This window comes from Terrapene carolina, unplaced genomic scaffold (assembly GCF_002925995.2).
Source record: "Terrapene carolina triunguis isolate 2854851 unplaced genomic scaffold, T_m_triunguis-2.0 Scaffold231, whole genome shotgun sequence".
NCBI lineage: Eukaryota > Metazoa > Chordata > Testudines > Emydidae > Terrapene > Terrapene triunguis.
The window spans coordinates 4,944,779-4,967,581 of NW_020664582.1; the positions used below are offsets into that span (position 1 = coordinate 4,944,779).

The following is a 22,803-nucleotide window of genomic DNA, read 5'->3' on the forward strand; positions in this document are numbered from 1 at the left end:
TACTAGTATTTCTCTGTAAACACGCTACATTTATATGACCGTACACACAAACGCTCGCACACTTGCACAGCAAAAAGGAATCTGCAGCTGAAATCCAATAGAAAAATGACAAAAATTAGTCATTGCTACATAGAAATATAAACCTCTGTTGTGTGTAACTAAGAAAACAAAGGCCTCCGAGAAATAAGGAAGGAGACTGAGAACTGCTTCTCCCTTGCCCCCTTTTAGAAACAGATGCGCATAAACATTTTGGTGGTTGTTGAATTTTTGTGCAATGGAACCAACATGGGAGCAGGAGAGGAGGAAATGAAGAGGATTCCATGCATGTAAGCTTCAAAAACCCAACTGGATCAGCAACCACAGCTGAATAAAACTCTACAGCAAAAGGGTCAGAGAGCACCTCACGCAGTTAGGTTCAGCCCTGGCGGGTTAAAGGCAGAGTCATGGTTTTATTTATGCAGAATGCCTGAAGGAATACAGAATCACTCTTACACGCTTTTCTCCCACTCTTCCCTCATATATGTAATGTTAAAGGACTAGTGTAATTCCACTGATCCTTACAGAGACGCAACTGTTACAAGGCTTTAAAAAACAAACAAACCCAACCCTTAAAAAAATATGTTTTTTGCACAAAATCAGGTGCTAAAGACTGCAGGGGCGGCAGCAGGGCCAAATGGCTGTGGCAATCCAGATCACACCTAGGAAAGGATTCCTTTCCTTACCCCACTGCTGCGACTCCACTCATCCTGAGCATGTTCAGAGTGTCTTGGATTTCCTTGCTCTGCCCCTTGCAGGAGCGTTCTGCAATGCTGGAGGGAAAAGGGGTTTGCAGCAGGGCTCCAAAGCTCACAGCACTGGAGTACGCGGTGTAGTTTGGGATCAGCACTGAGAGGAAGGTACATCCACTTGGATTTCCTCAGGTGCTAAAAGAAAGGGTTTTGTGAAGGGTTTGGGTTTTTTTAAACAAAGCTCTGACATGTTGCTTTAGGTTAGGGGATCCCCCTCCTGTCGCCACCCCACCCAGCAAGCGTAGCCTGCAGAGTTAATAGCTGTTGTAACATACGAGCAACGCACAGCCCTTGTACCAGCTAGAGATGGGCCAGAATAGGATCCCAATCTGAACTCTCCCCAAATTTGGATCTGAGGTCCTGCTTCAAGCCAATTAAGGAGATATGCTGAAGCCATGAAGATCCCATTCACATCTTGAACTAGTTCTAGGGTGTTCAAGGCGCCATCCTGGCACCAAACCTGGTTGTTTTACTAGTTTCTTAGGGTATGTCTATACTGGTGCTGGAGGTGGTGTTTCCAGCTTGGCTTGACGTACCCACTTTAGCGCTGGTCAAGCTAACATGCAGTGAAGCTGCACAAGCAGCCGACAGGCTGGCTGCCTTGAGTAAGATCCCGTCGGAAATCCTAGATACATTCTCTGGTGGCAAGCCCGTCCTGCCACTTGCACCACCTTGGCTACACGGCTAATTTTAGCATATTAACTTGATCCGAGTTAGCACAGGTCTGATTCCCCAAGCTGGAAATTACAGCTTAGTTCTCATCATCAGGCTGCAACTTGCCTATTGCACTGGCCCTTCAAAGGCTCCTTAGCTATCACGTCAAATTATCCAGACAGTTGTCCAAAACAATCGAGGTTTTCTGGGGTTAGAAAGACAAAAAGAGAGGGGAAAAAACAGCTAATCCTATGGCAATTTTAGAGATACTTCACTCAATGTCATAGCACACCATGTGACTTTTCCAGGCTCACGTTTTTATGACAGCATATCGACCTGCCTTGTGAAGAGAGTTTTAAAGCACACCAGAGACATCCGTAAACATCATAAACGTAAGGCCCTCTCCCTCGAAAAAAAATATTGTCATCTAGAATAGCCTGAGTGTACAGAGTAAATAACAGTTATAACAAGATCATTATTTTTCTTTCTGTTAAGGCTCAGTAAAGTTGCTGCTCATTTCAAGTAATCCCTTCATATAAACATCTTCGTCCTTAGGAAGCAGCAATATCACACGGAGAGGGTAACAAATGTAATTGCTCTCCAGTGCGTAAACTAATTAATAATAGTTTTCCAATAGCTAATACCCTTGATAAGCAAAATTTTCTAGACCCACAACATTGCAAAAAAGTCTGCAGCTCTACTGCTCAAAAACCTTGGATAACAAGTAGTACATGGCAGTTTGGATCTCATTCAAGGACTCTGTGCATCGCTAAATAAAACCATAGTCCCACAAAGGGACACATCCACTTTCCCAATGGATGAAAACCCTACAACAGCTGTACTGTGAAAAGCAACTAATCAAACCCCATAACCTTCCAACAGCTCAGCCAGACTTCAGTTGGGTCTTGTGGTTTGACATAAGGGCTCTTTAGGCATAGAACAGTTTTGTATAGCAATTGTAGTCCTTCAGTAGGTGGGATATTTAAAAAAAAAATTAAAAAAAAAATCACACTACACAACTTGAGACCATGTCTGTGTATATGCTGCAAAAGAGCATGAGGAAAGCAGCTTTTCGAGCAAATATCCAGAGACACAGGGTGTCTTAACTGTAATTAGCATTAACCCCCAAGTCTAGAGTTACCATAGTTCTCCATGGGGCAGTTGAAAAGCTGCCTAAAGGGAAACCAAAATGTTCTTTTCAAGGCCCCAGTTCAGTGAAGCACTTAAGTACGTGCTTAACCTTGAACATGTGCTTAAGTCAGTGGAATGTAAGCAGGTGTTTAAAGTGAAGCGCTTAACGAAATAGGGATGGTGGACTGAATTAGGGTCTAAAAAGGAAAGGTATCTATGTTATTGCCTAAAGATGCTCTAGTTCCATTAACTGTTTAACAGATTGATTAAAAAAATCCCCAAAGGATCCTCCATTAACTTTGTAGGCACTGCCACATCAGGGCTAGAGTGAGCTTTCTGATAAGCCAAACATCATGCTCTTAATACCTAGTCCTCCCCAAACCTTGTGTAATCTGAATGACACAGTAAGCAGCGTGTGTGTATCTATGTCTGTACACACACGTATGAATATATATATATGTACTGGTTGGGAACAGATGCCTGGAGAAAATCTGCAAGATGCAGGTCTGTGTAGGTGGTTCTCTCTGAAGTTACATTGGGATTGTAAATCCTCACTAACGCTACAGAATCCACAATTTCTTAATTAAAAAAAAAAGTGTGTGGGGAGAGGTAAAACAGGTTAAAAGATGCAAAGGAAATTCAGTTTCCCACCTATAGAACAAGATCTCTAAATGTGGCCTTCCTCCTCACAGATCCTGCGTCTCACCAGAGAGCGGGTTGTTGCGGACATACGGCATTTCAGGTGCATTCATTGCAGACTCCTGTGTGATGCTTGCCCTCCCTGCTCTACGCTCACCATCGGCTTTACCCCCCTCCTGACCGCGGGTCAGTTCTGAAATGGGCTGAAGAAGATGCATATGGCACCAGGTAAAATGTTGGGCTACTGAGCTTCGTTCCCACTGGCTCATCGCTTCTTTTGCAAGGGGCTGTCAACATGTAGGCAGCTCCCGGCGGGATTGCAGGCCATAGGGCTGCCTATTAAAGACCAACATCACTTTCCTCTAAAAGAGCTGGTAACACAAGGATAAGGAACCAGGTCAATGTTTCAGCACATTTCTGTAGAACTCGGTCCCTTTTCTAAATACAAAGCCCTGAGGTCCTGCTTCAAAGCCACTAAGTCAATGAAAAGACTCCCACCGGGTTGGAACCTAGCTTCGCAGCCAAACCAAACCAAGCCAGAACCATGTTTCACCAAAGAAATTACGTAGCAGGTGAAATAAATAGGACCCCAAGGGCATGGGTATCAACATCCCCTGCTTAGGGCAAAAGCACAGCGCTCTTGGCCAACCGTTTTGCTGGATGGCAACACATTCACCAAGAGCCTTGGCCGTAGAAGGACGTGAGTGGTAGAAAGGCAACAGAGCCCTGAGCTACACTGATAAAACCAATGTTGCCTCCATGAGGAGACCTGATTTGAGAAAGCCATGAGCTCAGGACTTTCAGATGCTTCCTTACCCTTGTGAATAGAGCTGTGGTGGAAAGCATCAGGGGAGCGAGAGTGGCTCAGTAGGAATGGAAGGGAGTGGATTTGAGCGTACATCACTTGCATCTACTAGGCTGGTTAAGCAAGTGGGACTCATGACAACCATCCTCAATCCCTACATGTTAAGAGTTTAGGGATCGGGGAAAAGGGAAGGGATGGCATGAGATAACAGACATCAGAGAATGGCAAACTTTCTTGGGCTTGGAAGGATGCCTGGACACAATGTTGTAGCAAGAGGATGTTGGGGGACTGTGGAAAATGGAGCTAATATACATAACTTCAACAGCACACAGAGGCCCCCCGAAGTACAGATCGGCAGAAGACAGCCCTTAATAAAGACCCATGCTGCAATGTTCTCTGTGCAGCCAATTCTGAATTGCAGAAGAAAAAAAAATAAATAGTTTATTTCCCACCCTCTCACAACATTGAATTGTGAAGGAAAATAGTATCCCATCTGAACATCGATCCTAAGGGATTGTTACCATTTTTATATAGTCTGATGCTAGTAGAAAGATCAATACAGTTCAACATTTTGTTTTCCTTTTAATTCCACATTTCTTTCATTTATGCTTTTCATGCTCTCTGCTAAAAAAGCAGCTCTTCCCCCTCAGGTGTTGTTTTGAAGCTCTCCCTAAAGCTACTGTGTATGCAATCTGTCTATACCTCTGAATTTCAGTGAGAGGCGGCATCTCTACCTGCAATTCCTTTCACACCAAAAAAGCAGGAAAGCATTTTGCTTTGGAGTCTAATGTCAGGAAACCATCATAACAACTCCCCGCCCTCCCACTTTTAAGAAAGAAAGAAAGGGGAAAAAAAAAAAAAAAAAAAAAAAGCTTGTTGGAGCCGCTTCTGCTCATCAGTTCACAGTCTCTCTTCATGACACCTCAATCTCTCTCTCCGGAGTCAGATTTTTCAAGAAATACTGTGAGAAAAGGAATAATAATAAAAAAGCATCTGCAACCAGCTCAGAAGATGTCTAATGCTTTTCAGCTTGACTGACTTGGAGTGCGTTGATTACGCCATTTATATTTTCTTCGGGTACCTGTGGAAAACCAAAGAGAGAGGGAATGTTTCCAGTAAAAGCCACTGAAGGACGACTGTGGAGAGAGGGGCTAGTTAAAGGAGGCAGCACACAAAGCTAACGTGAACCACGGGGAACATCGTATTTACCTTGGGCAGGATACTTGAGCTCCACAGTTAATACAAAACAGATGTTTCCATCTTACATTCTTAGTCTGGTTTTTAGTGGTCTGAGTAACAAACTGCTTTGTCCTATGTGTTACAGCCTGATAGCAGGCTCTCAACACTGCTCACAAATGACTAGGCAGTAGATAGCGGGCTTGCACATTGTACTGGGGCTGAGGAAGTCCCAGGAAAAGAAGTAACTCGGTTTTGCTTAGGTTCCAGGTTGGTTGCCCCCACATCCCCTCATGAGTCTTTCCCAGCAGTGACACAGTCAACTGGCAAGGAGAAGAGCGCGTTGGCCGCTCTGTTTTTTTAAAAGCACTTCCTCTCGGCAATCAACAGTGACTCCACTGGCAGCTGCAGACAACTCTCCTTCTCACCACATGCTTCTTGGCTCTGCCAGATGGAGGAGCAGATGCTGATAGCACCAGCCAACACAGAGGAATGGGAGAGAGAAAGAAAAGAGAAAAGTGATGGCTCCCTAAGGGGAATGCAGTTGACAACTCGGTCAATGTTCCTACATCACGTCTGGCCAAAGGGGGGGTGTAGTCCCACCAGCAACATCATGGTCTGTGCCTCACTTCAGGCAGCTAACGATACAACTTTCACAGAAGAGCTGGAAAGGGCACGGAGACATAAATGTGGGTACATTTCCAAGAGGGCCTTAGCAGAGGTTTTATTGCTTCTCTCTCACCACAGAGAGGCATGGGGCTTTACGGGCACGGAAAGAGACAATGTCCCTGTCTCAAAGTGTTTGCGCTCTAAAGGCCCAGTCCGGTGCTGACAGATCCTTAAACCTATGGGGAGCCCGGTGAAGTTGCACAGGGTATCTTACAGGATCGAGCCCTAAGCTAACACATGAGAAAATGAGGGTACGTCTATACTTACCTCCGGGCTCGGCGGTAAGCAATCGATCTTCTGGGATCAATTTATCGCGTCTTGTCTAGACGCGATAATCGATCCCGGAAGTGCTCGCCGTCGACACCGGTACTCCTGCTCCGCGAGAGGAGTACGCGGAGTCGACGGGGGAGCCTGTCTGCCGCATGTGGACCCGCGGTAAGTACCTTGTAGTTTGAACTAAGATACTTCGACGTCAGCTACGTTATTCACGTAGCTGAAGTTGCGTATCTTAGTTCGAACTGGGGGGTTAGTGTGGACCAGCCCTGAGAGATGGCAAACACTAGAGGGAAGAGAAAATGAGGGTAACGTATAGGAACAGGTGCTTTGGTGAGCAGTACATGTATCTTTGAGACCTTCACCGTATTTTTTTAGGAGGCGAACTAGTGAAATACTAAATATCCTGTCTAGAACTGGAGGATAACGGCCAGAGTTTAGAGCTGGGGAGAGCGGGACTGGAATTAGGTTGCAATGAAATTAGTGGGTAAAAGAGGGGGGAGTGGGGAAGGATGAGAAACCTGCTATAGTCTTTTGAAACTTTCTGGCTTTCCCCAATATCCTTTCAAGGAAATGCTACTCCCCTACTGATGGTGAGGTGAGTTTCTTCCTTTGGTTACAACAAAAGGACACCTCGATTTCTGCAATGTTGTCTATGCTGCTCTTCCAAAATCCTCTTTAAATCAGCCCAGAACCATGCAGCATGGCTAATGGTTTTGCTTTGCACCATTTTCATGCTCTCAGCTTTCCATCCATCTGTGTCCTTGGTTTAAAATTTGCACTCTGACATTTAATGCTGTTCTCCCAACTCCCTTCCCTTCCATCAGGGTTTTTTCCTCCTTTTTTTTTTTTTTAAAAGAGCACTTGTCATTTTAAATCCTAACTCAAAACCTCTTCCCTCCTCTTCATGCTGCCCCTTGTAATGATCAGATGTGTTGTCTAGTCTTGGAAGGGCGCTGTACTATTTGGTTTTCGCTCCGGACCAGCAGTTGTGAAAGTGTTTATTTCTCCTGTTGACACTGGATGCTCTACTACCTCTACCCCTGTTTGTAACTTTGATCTGGAAGCAAAGTGTTCATCCAGGTCAATACTCTGTTATGGAAGGGTCCCATTATCCTTGCACAGAAATAAGATGAGTTTCTGTGCCACCATGGTTAACTTAAGATACAGCCAAAGTGTTGATTCTACTGTTTCAGGTTAGTTTAGGATCACTGCTCAACTATCAGCAAGGTGAGAGATCTGCATTTCATGAAATGCACGAAAACCAATGGGAGTGGAGTCCCCAACTCCCTTGGCGCCTTTGAAAACGCCACCCTGTAGATTTTCTTGCCCAATCCCACCGATTCGGGGTATGTCTGCACTACAGTCACAGGGGGCGATTGCCTTACATAGACGTACCCAAGCTGCAATAACAGCAGCAACTGCAGTGTAGACATGCCCTTAGTTTAACCCTAGGCGGGTCACAGGCAAGATCTGTAGTGGGATGTTTTCCTTTACACCTCCTTCAAGAAAGTGCTTCATTGTTATGAAAATGCAAATAGATCGTTCCCAGGCTAATTATCAGAGGTAAAAATGAACCATCAATTCCCCAAGATTTGTTGCAAGTAAAATTCACATCAGGCGGTTTTCTGTGCAAGGCAGAATCACAAGAAGACAGAGCCAGCCCCAATTTTGGCCAGGGGGCTTTGAGGACATGCATTTTGTCTATCTCTTGGCTTAAAAATGAAGAAGTCCACTGAAGCTATGCCAATCATCAACTGAAGAGCCAGGCTAAATTTTTCTACTGGCCAGGAGTACGAACAGTCCCAGTTTAAACAATCTGCCCCCACGGGCATCCAGGTTTCCATCAGTGTAGCCTTTTTAACCTCTCACCTGGCCTGCAAGAGCTTCATTTGCCTGAACAAGTTTTATAGTTGTAGGTAGATAAACCGGCTAGGGAACGCCAAATAAAGCCCCAGCTATAGTTCTGTTCAAGGCCCCTTCCTCGGCACTGGCTTTAACACCACGAAGCAGCTTCAAAACAAGAGCAAAGCAATTTACAGCACCTGGTAACAACTGTCAGCAGGCTGGGAGGGTAGAGGGTACGTCCTTTCCCCTGGCAGCTGCCCCTGCAGCAGGTGTTCCTTTGGCTTTCCTAGCCTCACCCTAGATCATCGAAGGGATAGGCAGGGCACTTGGGTTCTACTTGTAACCCCTTACATGCCAGGGCTTAGAGAGCACTTTAAAGCCTTATCACCCCTTCCCAGTGTGATTTTCTCCTCAGGCTCTTTAATTCCAGGGACTGGACAAATACTCCCAGTCATGTCAGATTCTACAGCTAATGGGAAGAGATACGAGTTGATTTTCTACTAATATCTATACACAGACAGTCAGCCACGTATTAACAATTCAAATGACCAAGTTTTCTCCCACTATGGTACGTGGGGGAGAAAAAGGAGCAAGGTCGAACAAGGAACAACCCGCTGTTCTAAAACGTTCTCATTTCTGCCAGGTGCACAGATACCGAGAGACCTTGAAGGGAGGAGGGGGGCAGTTGGGAGAGGACACAAGATGCAATTTAATCCTTGAGAAATATCATCTACACGCAGCGGTGCCTGGCCAGGCCGGTGCGAATGTTCGATCTAGGGAGAGGAGGGTCGGCGACATAATGGAGAGTGGGGTCCAAATCTCCCCCTTATAAAGGCTTGTTTCCAAGGAACAAACTCAGAGCTTTACTCACACAGACAAGCTTCAAAGCAACTCAGAACATGGGGTAACAACTGCTAAAGACCTTTCCAGCCTTCGGCAGGCGGAGAGGGGAGATGATTCTCCCTAGGTAGGCTGCCCCTGCAGAGCCAGGCGGTGACAGTAGGATTAGGCAGTTGTTTCATAAATCAGGAAGAGGATGGAAGGGGTGGAAGGAATTAGCTGCTTTTTTTTCCTATTTCAACTTAATAGCTCTGGCAGACTCCACCAAATAAAAAGAACTGACTGAGGATGAGAGGTGCTCTTGAGAATAACAAATATTTTGGCAAGCCTTTAGAGAGGGATCTTTCCTTGGGACTGAAGAATCCCTGTAGTCGATTGGAGCTGATGTGGGACTCGGATAGCTGTCCAAAACAACAGCCATTCTGAGTGTTTGCACAGTTGGAGGACCTCAGAGGCAATCAGTCTCCAGGCCTCAAAGCCCCTGCAACCCTGCAAGCTATCAAAGGGTGGAGTTAAAGTGAGAGAAGTAGGGCTGGGAATCAAGGTGAGGCCTTGCCAATCAAAGGCCATCTCAAGCCAGGAGACTCAGTGCTGGATGCCCAGGCCTCTGGAGCTGAGTCAACTTGGTAAGCTTTCCTGTGGCACAGTAAGGGCTAACTTGCGATAATGCAGCTTGGCAGAGAGTTTTGAGGAGCCAAATGGAACAATTTTCTTTGGTTGAAAAGGGGCTCTGGACAATGTTATGAAAGAAAACGTTGCAAGGAAAATGAGAGAACACTGACTTATGCTGGCCAGCACGAGCGATCAGTAGACCTCTCTGGGTGGGGAGCGTAAACAGCTGAATTAATCCTGGCCAAGAAAACAAAGCCTCAAGGTGGTTTGAGGGGGCAAGTGGAGAGAGACTTTTAGATGAGGAAATTGCCTGCAGAATCACTGCAATTGCATGGCTGCAAATGGCCAGCAGGTCTACGCTGGTAGTAAAATGTATAATTTAAAGGGTCTTGAAGAAATAGCTGCCTTTGCAATCAGAAGCACTCCACATCTTTTGCCACATACAGAAAGCATGCACCTGGACCCACAATGACAACCAGGAATGCAGGGCAAAGCTAACAGTATTGACTTTAAAATGGTGTTTTATTGGCTTATCTTATCAGTGTAGTTAATGTTCAAGAAAATAAGCCAAATGTATACAACAATTTGACCTTTGCTATCTGGAATAATGTTTACTTTTACTCTGTACACATACGGCCTGTGGGTTGTAAATGGGTTGTGTCAACTGTGAAAGGCTGAAGTAATTAGTTTTTTAAAAAACCCCTGAATCTGCTCTTTGAGCTTTTACAGGTCAAAAGTCAGGGCAGTGTAATAAGTGTCTGGTGATGTAATGGGAACTGTAATGCAAACAATAAAGGACAGAATTTAAAAAAAAACTCCCCGTCACAGATTTATATTAGCTGAGATTATCACATGGACTGCTGATTTTCTGCCCTGTTGAGGAACCGATCCAAGCCAAACTCCATCCTGGTTGCATCCTGCAGGTGCACCACTATTCAAACTTTGCACACTGCACCTAATTTGTACATACAATTGTGGTGATTGTGCATGCAACTGTAGTAACTGTACATGCAGTCACACAACTGTGTGCATGTATTCTAGAAAATCCAACCCCGGATTTTCCCTCCCCACTGTTTGCACAGCTTCAAACAGAAACCAAACGGAGGTGGGTTTTCAAATCTGGCCTCTAAGGTGGCAGATCATGTGGCCCAGGACAGGTAGGGAGCTAAGAATTGGAGCTTTTGGCTCTTTCTACACTGGCCCAAGGTGGCAGCTTTTTTCACATGAATTTGCAAAACTACAGATGAAAATAAAAGCGGTACAATCTTCCCCACTTAGGACAGTGTATCTGGGCTAACACTGGGCATACAGAGCACAGCGTCCCTAATCTAAACAGAGTCAAGGCTACTGGTTCTCACGGGAAATTCCTGAAAAACACGGTTGACTTGATGTTTTGGTAAACCACACATGCCCTTATGAAGTAGTAGTAAGGTGGTAACAGTCCCACTTTTTCATCACGTTAGAAGTGAGATAAAGATACTGGTCAAACCAGGATAGGCCACCTGCACTAGAAAACATTGCAATGGCTAAAGGAGTGTGTCCTGATTCTTGTCGTGCATAGTTTGTCAGGGCTACCCCCGAACTCCTAAATCGCGCCATGTGAGTGGTGCCAGAACGACTGCAAAACTTTGCTCATTGGCTTCCATGGGCCTATTCACAGGCTTAAGATAAAGAACATGCTTTGCTGGATTGGAGCCCAAGGGAATGGTCTTAATGACTTGAAAGTGGCTGCTCACATGAGCAATAATGATTCGGGCCCAAGCCATGGAGTACAAATTCAGCTGGGATAGGCATTTGCAAGTTCAGATGCTTACGTAAACTTCCTCAGAGGCCTGCACAACTGAGCTGGGATTGCAATATCATCACGCTCTCTGGAAGTATTTTGGGGCCAGACCTAGCTGAAACCTGGAAGCAAAAAGCTGCATGAAAAGCAGAACAAACCAAAAATAGGCATTCAAACACTTCAGAGCTTTAGCCGATGTTTCTGTCTAAGAAGGGGCAAAGACTGAGAGGGGTAACGTAACTTCCCCTGAAACTCTGTTCCCACTGCGGCACTTCCTGAAGCCCCACAGCTCTACCGTTTCTGTAAATCACGATGGCAGAGGAAGTATTATGGAGCATGATTTTCCAAGAAAAGAAGGGATGTCTAGGAGCTACTTTCCCCACCTCCCCCAGTTTACACAGCCTTATAGCCAGCATCGCAATGTGCTGAAGAACAAAAGCCATTTGTTTGAGTTAGAGTGTGGATGGAAAGGACTCCAATGGTAGGAGACCTTCTCAAGAGTGGACTAAGCAATAAGACACACGCACAATAAGCAAGACAAAGCAAATCACAGCTGGAGGGGCTGTACTATACCAGAATATGCAGAACAAAAGCTTTGGCGTCTCTCCCCCTTTCCTGAGGATGAGCCATCTTAACAGTATCCCAACGGGTACGACACATTACAGGAATTAACCTCCTGCCCGAACCCTCACTACACTTACACCACGTTTGACAAATAGTAGCTGAAACCCAGCTGCAAAGACCTGCGTATCATCTGCCTGGCGTGTCGAGTCAGACCCGATTTACAGGAAAATGAGGAGGGCTTTTGGATGCAGGTAATCAGATGATGCAGCACAAGCCCTGGTGTCACTCGTTAAGGAGCGCGTGGGTTGTAGGTCTAGGCTGGTAGTAAAATGTCTAATTTAAAGGGTCTTGAAGAAATAGCTGCCTTTGCAACCAGAAGCACTCGGCATCTTTTGCCACATACGGAAAGCATGCACCCGGACCTGGGACCAGAGGGAACTGGGCAAAGACGAGCGAGCACGGCAGAAAGAGAGGTACAAACTACCCTGAGCTCTCCACTACAGGCCACCATCAGCCTCAGCCAGGCTCAAACAATGGACAGTCCTCAAGCTGCTGATGTGTGCCCTGCTGACCAGCCATGGTAGCCAAGTCTTAGATGCGGGGGTGCAGCAGTGTGGACGGGTGAAAATTGACTAGAAATGAGGCACCTCTCATTCCCCCACCCCACACATTCCCACCCCTCTGACACTGACTTGAATTAAATGGTCACTCAGCAGCGGATGAAAATCATCAGGAAGATCATGCTCAAGCAGTCGACAAGACACATTAGAGAGGTTTCGGGCCCCTCCGCACTTGGCGACACCAGGCCCGAGTCACTTTAACAAGCAGTTATAAAGAGAAACGCCAAGGATTTTTTTTCTCGTGGGGGAAAAAAGGACTAGCTCTGCCCTCCTCCCCACTCCTCTGAGCTATTCAGATACTTACCAATGCGTGATCGAACTTAAAAGTACTGATGTAATAGGCTGGGATGTCGGAGGCAGCCAAAGGCTCAGAAATCTGAGCGACAATTCCACATTCATCTAGGGGAAGACAAAGAACAAAAATAACGTTCCCAACGGAGCTCCACCATGGGAAAGCACTTGTAGGTCTGACTAGCCCCTGCTAATGATGCCAAAGGAGCTAAGAAACCCACCAGCATTAACCCCGGGGCATAGGTGCTGGAGACGGGCTGGGGAAGCAAAGGGCCATGCCCCCCCAACTTTTGAGAACCTGAACTTGCCAGAAGGGCAATGTGGGGCGAGAGAATGGGGGCCCACGCTCCCTTCTTGGCCCTGGGTGAGGGGTGGCATGATGGTGGAGCCCCTGCCCTGCTGATATGACCAGGGCAGCAGCAGGCCAAAGGGAGTGAGTGGCGTTGCGACCCCACGTGCGAGGTCAAATTTGGCCCAATTGGGTTGCTTGGTCCCCTCACTATTGCAGTCCTTCCAGTGCCACTGCCTGAGGGTGATGAAAAGTGAGAAAAGGAATGAGAAATACCGAGAATAATGCAACAGGTATATACAATTTCCTACACAGCTGCTTCATTCCAACTGCTTGGTCTTTGAATCCCAGGGTTTCCTGTAGGAATCGGGGTTAAGCGTCTGCGCTAATATGGCTATTTCATTCGACTGTCTTTTGTGTATTTTCACTTAATCTGGATTCAGACAGCTGCTGAATTACACTGTGGACATATTGTGCCGACTCAAAATACCAGGGGTATCTCTCTGCTAACAGGACAAGCTCTGAGAAATGAATGACCAACTCCTCATGCTAAAGGCAGGGAACTTTTTAGCATGGAACACACTTTAATATATAGACGCTGTCTCATGGATACCTCCCCTGCCCATGGGCTATCATCCAGGCATGACTTCCCTGCCCACTGGCTAGTGCCCATTCACACTGGTGATCATGTAACATACCTGTGGCATCAACAGCAATCGCTTACATGCAAAAGTGACATCAGGGAAATATTTAACCTCTTTTCAGCTGCTTTTAATGAGACTCAACAGCTGGAGTGAGGAGGAGCCAGACCCATGCGAACAACCTCCTTTCTACAGGTCTGCAGCGCTCCAAACAACGGCTTGACAACTGTGCTGAAGCAGGAACGTCGTCGGTGGCTCTTTATTGTGATGCGTCCATCACAGAATGCCACGCCCAAACCTCCAACAATTCCTGTCTTCCCTCTAGCTAGCCTCACCAAAGAATTACAAATTGCAAAATGTTGTAAGCCCTTTATATTGCAAGCCCTTTGAGGGCAGAGACCTAGTATCTATTTGGGACGGACAAACCCTGAACAACAAGAACTAAGGAGCAAGCGTGGGTCTGGCAGACATACATTCTTGGTGAAAGACAACACTGCAGGGCTCAATATTGTCAGTCAAAATGATGGACTCCTGCTGAAGACTCATGTAGTATTTTTTTTTCCTTATAAAAGGGGAGCCCATGTCAATCTTTCGCTTTGCTTCTGCCATTCTACCCATTTCCATTGATTAGGCTGTTTTATCATTTCTTACATGCTATTTCCCTTCCGATTTTATTCTCCCTGTAGCTTTGTAATTAGCGACCTGAGGTAGGTAGGTAGGTAGGTAGGTGTGTGTGTGTGTGTGTGTGTGTGTGTAAAAAACGATACCCTTCGCTTCCATGTGCCGGCTCTTTCCTCCCCCAATCACACACAGTAGCACAAAGTCCTTTGCTGGCTGGATGAGAATTTACGGCCTGTTTAACAACTCAAGTGAGACGGCAGATGCTTGAAGGGAGAGAAAATAAACTGGGCTCCAAGAGGACACACTTCCCACTAGTAAAAGGCTGTGACCTTGTAGCACCAATAAGAATGGGAGTGACACAGCAGCCCCTGTGCACACCTAATCTCCTCTGCCAAGGCCCTTTGACTGACCCAAGGCCGCCGGTGTGTCTAAATTGCAATCCTAGGGTGTGAATGCAGCTCGAGCAGACGCACTGGAGCTAGCTTGGATCCTGGAGAAGTGAAGCTGTGGCTAGCAGGGATGGCCCACGCTGAACCGCGCTGCCAGGGTGTCACTGCTCCAGGACCTGAGCTAGCTAGATTAAAGGTAGCTCAGGTGTGTCTGCACTAGCTGCAGTCACCCCCAGGACTGCAGTATAGACAGCTCCACAGACACAGTGAAGCACCTGGTATCCAGCCGCCATTCCAAGAAATGGTAAACGGAGCTGGAACTCCAGCCTTTCAGTAAGGGAAAGCCTGAGCATCCAATCAATTTGGAGCGCTAATTCTCATCCCCTCTCTTTACCAGCTGGGGCTGCCCTGAATCATACACTATTCTATCATTAGCGAAGTCTGCCCTTTCCCAGCGTTTCCTGACTGCTTGCACTGCAGGCATCGCTTTGCGTCGCGGACGGCTGAGGTTTGCCCAGGAAATATTTTGGCACGTCAACACTCTAACCCATAACCATCATCTTTAAAGCTCCTATCCCCAGTCCTTGGTCCAAAGGCCAGAAGCGGTTTAGGAACGTTTGGTTTGAGATCAGTGGAAGGTGGTAACACTAGATCAAAAAGGACATTGTAACTTGTAACCCTTCTCTTCTGACCTACGGAGTGATTGCCTATCAGACAAACACCTATAGCACAATCTCAGCCAACCATTTTCTTCCTGTGTGGAATGAGAACTGAGCAGGGTTGCAGGATTGGGCCCACCTATGCTAAAATGCTCCTGTTCAGCTCATGTAGTAAATGGGACTGTTCATGGGAGTAAACGCTGCAGGATCAGGCCCTATAAGCAGGAACAACATACTGCATTATTTGCCACACCTCCTCTTTTTCCTATTGGATCCATATAAATCCCAAAAATGTATGCACAGAACATTAATACTCAGAAGTATTTTCAGGGGTCTAATGAGAAACCACTAATGAGATTCAGGCTCCCTCACGTGCCCTTCACTCTGTCTTCCTCCTTCCCTCACTGGCGGCAGATAACACACCATCTGACCTGCCTCTGAGGAGGAGTAAATGCTGGATGTCTCTTAGCCCTACTCACATGAACCCTGGATCTGCCACAGTGACTGGTGTTCATGCTGACCTAGTGACCCGGGCACCTTGCTCACTTGAAATCCAAGGATAAGCCACTGCTGCATCAAAGCTAACTTCCAGTAGCTCAGAGTGACTCTTTTTTACTTGGTCCTAAGCCCCAAGAACACTTGTTCTAAGCTGACATTACTACCACCAAAAGCCAGTTATTTAAACAAATGGCCAAAATTTTCAAACGTGACTAGTGATCTTGGGTGCTCAACTTGAGACATTTTTAAAGGACCGAGTTTTTTTAAAGGGCGCATTTTCTGAAAGGCAGGCCCCTTTAAAAGATCTCAAGTTGGACAATTCACCCAAAATTACAGGTCACTTCTGAAAAGCTTGGGCACTTTCTCCACGCTGTTTCTGCCAGATACACTTTGTAAAAGCCACGTTGATTTTAAAATGGGATGAGCTAAGAGGGAATTTAGGACCACAATTCTGCTCTCACAACTTGTGAGAATCTGTACTAAATCCACTGAAGCCACGCAATTGCCCTGGATTTACACTGGTGAAAGTCAGATTAAAATCTGTCTTCTGGTCTCACTCATGGGTTTCTAAAATGGACTGAGCCAGCCTAGCCTTTTCCTGTTTCACAATGACATGAAAGCTCGTTGGCCAACATTTTTGAAACCAGGGGCCTAAATTTAGGTAACTCCATAGTCCAGCAATTCAATCTGATCGGGTGGGGGGGGGGGCCGCAACAAGAGATACCGGATACACAGCCCATTTGAAAATCAGACCATTCATCCTTGGGTTTAGTTGGAACAAAACTATTTTTTAAAATCTTGTTCCTCAACTCCACAATAGGCTGAAGACTCTTAAAAAACAGGCTTAGCCAACGCAACTGTTTTCCCTCCTCCTCATCAATCTCTACGTGGGAGTGGATATATTTGCACCCAATTGATTCTCCGACTGTTTACATACCAAAGCCAAGTGGCTGTCCGCCAATCCGAACCATCTTCCAGAGTTCTCCAGATGCACTTGTAAACAACAAATTATTAGGAAACCTATAAGAAAAAAAGTGAAAGTGAAAGACTGCAATTAAAAGTACAGTAAAAGCTGTTTTATCCAGCATGTTAGGGCAATGGGGGGTGCCGGTAAGTGAAGAATGCTAGTTAATTAAGAGGGAGGGGGTTGGGGTATGAGAGGTCAGATCCAGGGGAGTGCTCACCTCGGGGGGCTCCCTGCAAGTGGTGACCTGTCATGGCTACTCCTAAGCGGAGGCACGGCAGGCGGCTCTGCGTGCTGTCTCCGCCCGCAGTCACCACCCCCGCAGCTCCCATTGGCCGTGGTTCCCAGCCAATGGGAGCTGCATTGCTAGCACTTGGGAGGAGGGGGCGGGGGCAGCGCACAGAGCCACTTGCCGCGCCTCCGCCTAGGAGCAGCCGGGACAGGTTGCCGCTTGCGGGGAGCTGCCCGAGGTGAGCGGCTCCCAGATCCGGCACCACGGATGCCCTCCCGCACAAAAACTCTCTCCCAGAGCCCGCGCTCGATATCCCCTGCTGGCCCCGTGCCAGCTGGACTATAAACTGGTATTTCAGTGAAGATCAGAAATGCTGGTTTATAGAGCTTTCTGGCTGGTGAAGTGCCGGATAAAACAGCTTTTACTGTAGAGGTAACTTAAACGCCCCTTGCACCAAAATGATGGAAGGGCTCTTCCAGGTCTATATCTAGGCCTGGAAGGATTCAGCTTTTATTGCTAAATGTCGATTTCACCATACACATGCGAACTGATGTAAAACTATTTCCACCGACGATCATTACAGACAGGCAAAATAAGAAAAATGCTGCTTGAGAACTTAAGAGTTTGATTGACGTTTACTTTGTTCATTTTGATACACGACATTGACAATTTGTGTTTTAAAGGTTATAAAGCTTTTAACTTTTTGAATCTCAACATCTGTCATTAAATAGTTATTGTCTGACACAATTATCTGACAATTTTTGCAACTGTGAAAGTTTAAATCCCATAATTGTGTGCAATCTGTGAAAATTTACATCAATACAAATAAAAAATGTTTAAAAATAAACATTGATATTACCTGTCAAAATTATTAAATAAAAAAAAAAAAAAAGGAATTTTGCCATAGCCCTGCCCGGCTTGAAATGGACAAGGAGAAGCAGGACTAAAAAAGTGATGAGGCAAAACAAGGCAATTGGTACAGATGAAGCTAGCTTCAGGTTTTCTACTGTAACCATTACTCTGAACCGAGAAAGCCGTGTGTGTGAGCGAGAGAGAGAACGCGCCTGGAAACATGGGAGGAGTCACAGAAGGGGCTTTCTGAAAAAAATTCTGCTCCCCAAATACCCAAATCTAGGGACTGTTAGTTCAAGGGCCTTAGCTGACACATGGAACCACCTGGAGAGAGAAGCTGCCCTCGATCTGTCTATCTTAGGCTTGGTCTACACTTACCCCCCAGTCGAAGTAAGGTACGCAAATTCAGCTACGTGAATAACGTAGCTGAATTCGACATACCTTACTTCGAACTTACCGCGGTTCAGACACAGTCCACACGCGGCAGGCAGGCTCCCCGTCGACTCCGCGGTACTCCTCTCGTTGAGCTGGAGTACCGCAGTCGACGGCGAGCACTTCCTGGTTCGATTTATCGCGTCCAGACCAGACGCGATAAATCGAACCAGGAAGTTCGATTTCCAGCCGCCGAACTAGCGGCTAAGTATAGACCAGCCCTTAGGTATTTAGATGGCCCCCAGGAGGTGTCTGAGCACCTCAGTCTTCAGCGTGTTTATCCTCACAATGCCCAGCGAGGTAAGGAAGTGCTATTATTGCCAGTTTACAGATGGGGAACTGAGACACAGAGAGATGAAGTGACTTGTCCATGGTCACACTGAAAGTCTGTGGCAGAGGAGGGAATTGTGCCCACGTCCCCAGAGTCACAAGTTAGAATCACAGAATATAGAATAGAATATCAGGGTTGGAAGGGACCTCAGGAGGTCATCTAGTCCAACCCCCTGCTCAAAGCAGGACCAATCCCCAAATCCCTAAGGATTGAACTCACAACCCTGGGTTTAGCAGGCCAATGCTCAAACCACTAAGCTATCCCTCCCCTGGTGCCCTAGCTATCCTTCCTCCCTTTAGGAGCTCGATCCTGCCAGGCACAGAAGGCTTTTAGTCAGGAGGAGCTTCCCCAGGAGGCAACTAGCACCTTGCAGAATCAGGCCCTAAGGCAGTCATGACTCAAATCAGACATGGCCTCGTAGGTCGTGATCAACACCTCAGACTGCTTCTGGGTTCAACATCTGGTGCAGCCTTTAGCCCCTCAGCCCTTTAAGAGTTGTGTGCTCTCATCTGGGACTGGAAGTTGGAGAATACTACAAACATTACAGGATAGTATGTTTATTCGAGTCAGCTTGTTGGCTTGCAGGACAAATGTGTTCTGAGCTGCTGCTGCACGGGCAAGATGCAGGGCATTACCATGACAATGAGACACAGCCCTGACTAACTGCATGTGAAAGTGATGCCAGAAGACGGTGTCATTTAAAGCAGCCTGCATTCTGCTCCTATTCTTTGGGAAACTTGAACCTCCTCCGTGAGACTTTCTGGTCTGCACAAGTTCAACCTGCAAATGATGGGCTAACACTTTCCAAAGCACCTAAGAGACTTAAGAGCTTAAGTCCCATTTTCAAAAGTGACTTAAATCTGATTGACTTTCAGTGAGACTTTCAGGCTCCCAAGTGCCTTCACCGCTTTTGAAAATGGGAGTCATGTAGGTGGCTTCTGAAAAATTTGCTTGTGGTCTTTTGGGGTCCAGATGAGCCCTGTGCAGAAGTCAGTCGTGGGCCTCACCTCTGCTGTGTCTGTACATCCATCACCAAGGAGATGTAACCCTCAATGAGAGAGAAGGAGAAAAAGCGAATGTGTCCAGAGTCTTCACTGCCCACCACCGTGTCTTTTACTCTGAAGAAACAAGACAAAACAGAATTAACACCAGCCAGCAGTGTATTGGAAACCCTAACCTTTCAAAGAGGACCCAGCCACTGAAATCAGAAGCAGTTCATGCATTCATCTTATTCTGAGAGAGCGAGTTGTGTCTAGTTTTGTGCTTTTCCCTCCCTTCGCCCCGGGGCAAAAATTTTATATGGACTAACACTCTCGTTCCTGCAACAAACATGTGCTAATTTTATCAGGTGCATTTTGAGAAGAAGGGTTCTATTTTTAGGTCCAACTTTTCCTGGAATTGGCCCGCTTTTTGGCAGAGAAATCTGATGCCGTTCAAGCCTAGCTTGCAAGGTGTTAATGGGTGGTAGCAATGCAATGCTGTCGCACTGCAATATGCCCACACGAGCTCATGGCATGAGCTAGTCCTGCTGGTTTAAATGTTTAAAGCCACCTAAATAGGAAGCAGGTGTCCATTAATGGGAATTGGGCATCCTAATCTCCCACGGGCCTTTGAAAAATCTCAACCGACGGTTGCACTCTCAAGAAGCCCACACTATACAGGATGCACTTTATATTGCACAGCGCCAGCCCTGGATTCCTGCCAGTCTTGAAGAGAGCAATGCATATTTGTATGTTCACACATGCTTGCCCAGATGGGTGTTGTGCCCCCCTGCCCCTGGTGTAAACGTACCCATTGGAGTAAAACATGACATCCATTAGGAGTGTAGCAACAGTTGGAAGGGTATCTGGATCCAGGCTGGTGACACAGAACATATTACTTGGACTGGAAAGAGGATGGATAACAGGCCTCTGAACTGAAAGAGAGACACACACACACACACAGATATAAAGCCAAGTTGGTATCAAGGTCACATCCGCTCAGATACTGTTGTTATCCTCAGTGCCATAGACCAGACTTCCAGTCTTTGTAAGATCAACAGGATGACCCTCAGGAAGGGGAGGACACAGTCTTCTTGGTGGAAGGCTCTTGGCTGCTGCATTGCCTACCACTAGAAAACAGGGTAAGCTGAGTTACAGGTAAGGCCCAAAGATAGCTGCTTTCTTCAGTCAGGCATCCCCTAGTAATGGGACATCAACAAGGTCCTGGCAATATTCCTCTTTGAAGACAGCCATTGAAAGTAATCAGTTACCAGGGTTAGGGAGCAGGGGGAGAAGGACAAGGTCCTCTGAATATGAACATTCTCCTCCTAATTGACACATGGAGCCTAAATGCTACAGTGGTGGGCACATGGGAAAGAAGTGGGGACTTCTGGTCAGTGTGTGAATTTCGACAGTTGCAGGCATCTCAAATTGCAAGATGGATAGCAAGGGCTTTCTAGCGCTGTGGGACTATTTAGATGATGATATAATATCACTATATCATCAGTATTCATTTGCTCAGCATCACGACTCAGTCAGCTACACCCTGGGCTAACCGATCTCTCTGTGTGGCCCAGACACCACTAGAAGGTGAGAGAGCGCCACACAGAGTGGGTGTGGGCTACATAAGCCCTGTGTAAGTGCTTCCCCTTGTATGAGACACCAGGACAGTCCCCTTCCCTAAGGCACATACTGTCTATCAGATGGATTCAAATGAGGTAAGAGGCAGGCAGAGGTGGTAGCAACTGAAAATGGTAATACTTTAAAAAAAAAAAAAATTTCCCTCTGATCTTTTGTAATACGGGGGGGGGAGGCACAAATGACATTTGACTGATGAGTGTTCACAGGCCTTGGAACACAAACTCCAACCAAACAGGAGACCACACTAAAATGTCCTCATGATGAAAATGAAAAATGCCATTTTGGGGGGAAACTGACAGCTTGGTGGATCACAGATGGTGTGACACTGCACCCCAAATTTTTCACAGTGACATTATGATGATATAATTATGGCATAATTAGGATGCATTTTGCACAAGATGGGTCATGTGAGGTGTCATTGGAGAAGTTATGATTTGCTGAAGATGATTATCCTATTTGTATGCATGTATCATTTTTATATCTAAAGTTAGGAATATTGACTATGTATCTGTATTTCAATCGTGCTTACTCTGGGTGACACCCACAACGAGCCTTTCTAGTATAACAATGAAGAAGCCAGACAGTGCTGATGGTCCATCAGCAAAGACAACGGACCCTGGAAGAACTTAACCTTCCTGGAACATTCCAGACAGCCTGTAAGCAATGGCTGCTATGACTCAGCAAGGTATGCAAGGGCCTGTGACCAGGCCACATGTCTCTGGACTCCATCTTGGGATGTCAGTATTTTTCCACAAACCGGTCTGGGAACCAAATTTTAAAACAAGGGGTTCCCGCCATATGCTAACGCTATATAAGGCAGGTAGTGACATCATCTGTTGTTCTTCACTCCCCACACAAGAAGACTCCTGGAAACACCTGAGGAACAAAGACTGAACTGGGGGAAGTGCTGGATGCAGGCTAAAGGGATTTCTAGACTGTATGGAAGACCAGGGGATTTCAAGCTGTAAAGCAAGCGCAGCTTATCTCTTCAAAATCTGCAGCCTGCTTGAATAATCTCTTAGGGTGAGAATCTGCTAATTCACATCCCATCTATTTAGTGTATAAAACTTAACTTGCGTTTTATTTATTTGCTAGGTAATCTGATTTGAACTGTTTGCTATCACTTAGAATCTATCTTTTGTAGTTAAGAAATTTATTTTTACTTTATCTAAACCAGGGAATTGGAGTGAGATGCATGGGAATCGTAGCTCAAGGGTCAAAGGCTGTTGCATATTCCTCTTCACATTGGCAGGGGGTGGGAGGACTCTATGAGCTTACGCCGTACAGTTCCCTGTGCAGCACAAGATGGTATAATTTTGCGTTTATGTTCCAGAGGGGGTGCGTGCCTGGGGAGCTGAGAGTTACCGCGGCTGTAGCCTTTCTACTGTTGCTTCATGCAGTGGGTGTGTCCCTACCTGTGTGTATGCTGGTGGAAGCGTAAGACCGGGAGTGTGTCTGCAGCTTATCACAGCACACAGTATGAGAGGGAGCCCAGGTTGGTGCGTCAGAGGGCTCAGTGGTACCCCAGTTCCAGGTGGCACCCTGGGGGGAACCCGTCACAGATGGAATCTCCCATCCAAG

At 46.4% G+C, this 22,803-nt stretch overlaps 1 protein-coding gene across 1 annotated transcript in view; it reads right to left on the reverse strand.

Moving 5' to 3' along the window:
- Window positions 1-4,184: 4,184 nt before the first annotated feature.
- The window catches only part of CASTOR2 (cytosolic arginine sensor for mTORC1 subunit 2), a 167,166-nt gene continuing 148,547 nt past the window's right edge, over window positions 4,185-22,803 (reverse strand). Inside the window, exons 5-9 of the mRNA XM_024204976.3 lie at window positions 20,393-20,516; window positions 19,609-19,719; window positions 16,728-16,810; window positions 12,707-12,801; window positions 4,185-5,098 (exon numbers count right to left, since the gene is read on the reverse strand). Coding sequence (XP_024060744.1) covers window positions 5,033-5,098; window positions 12,707-12,801; window positions 16,728-16,810; window positions 19,609-19,719; window positions 20,393-20,516 — 479 coding nt within the window. The 3' untranslated portion in view covers window positions 4,185-5,032. The remainder of the gene's footprint in view (window positions 5,099-12,706; window positions 12,802-16,727; window positions 16,811-19,608; window positions 19,720-20,392; window positions 20,517-22,803) is intronic.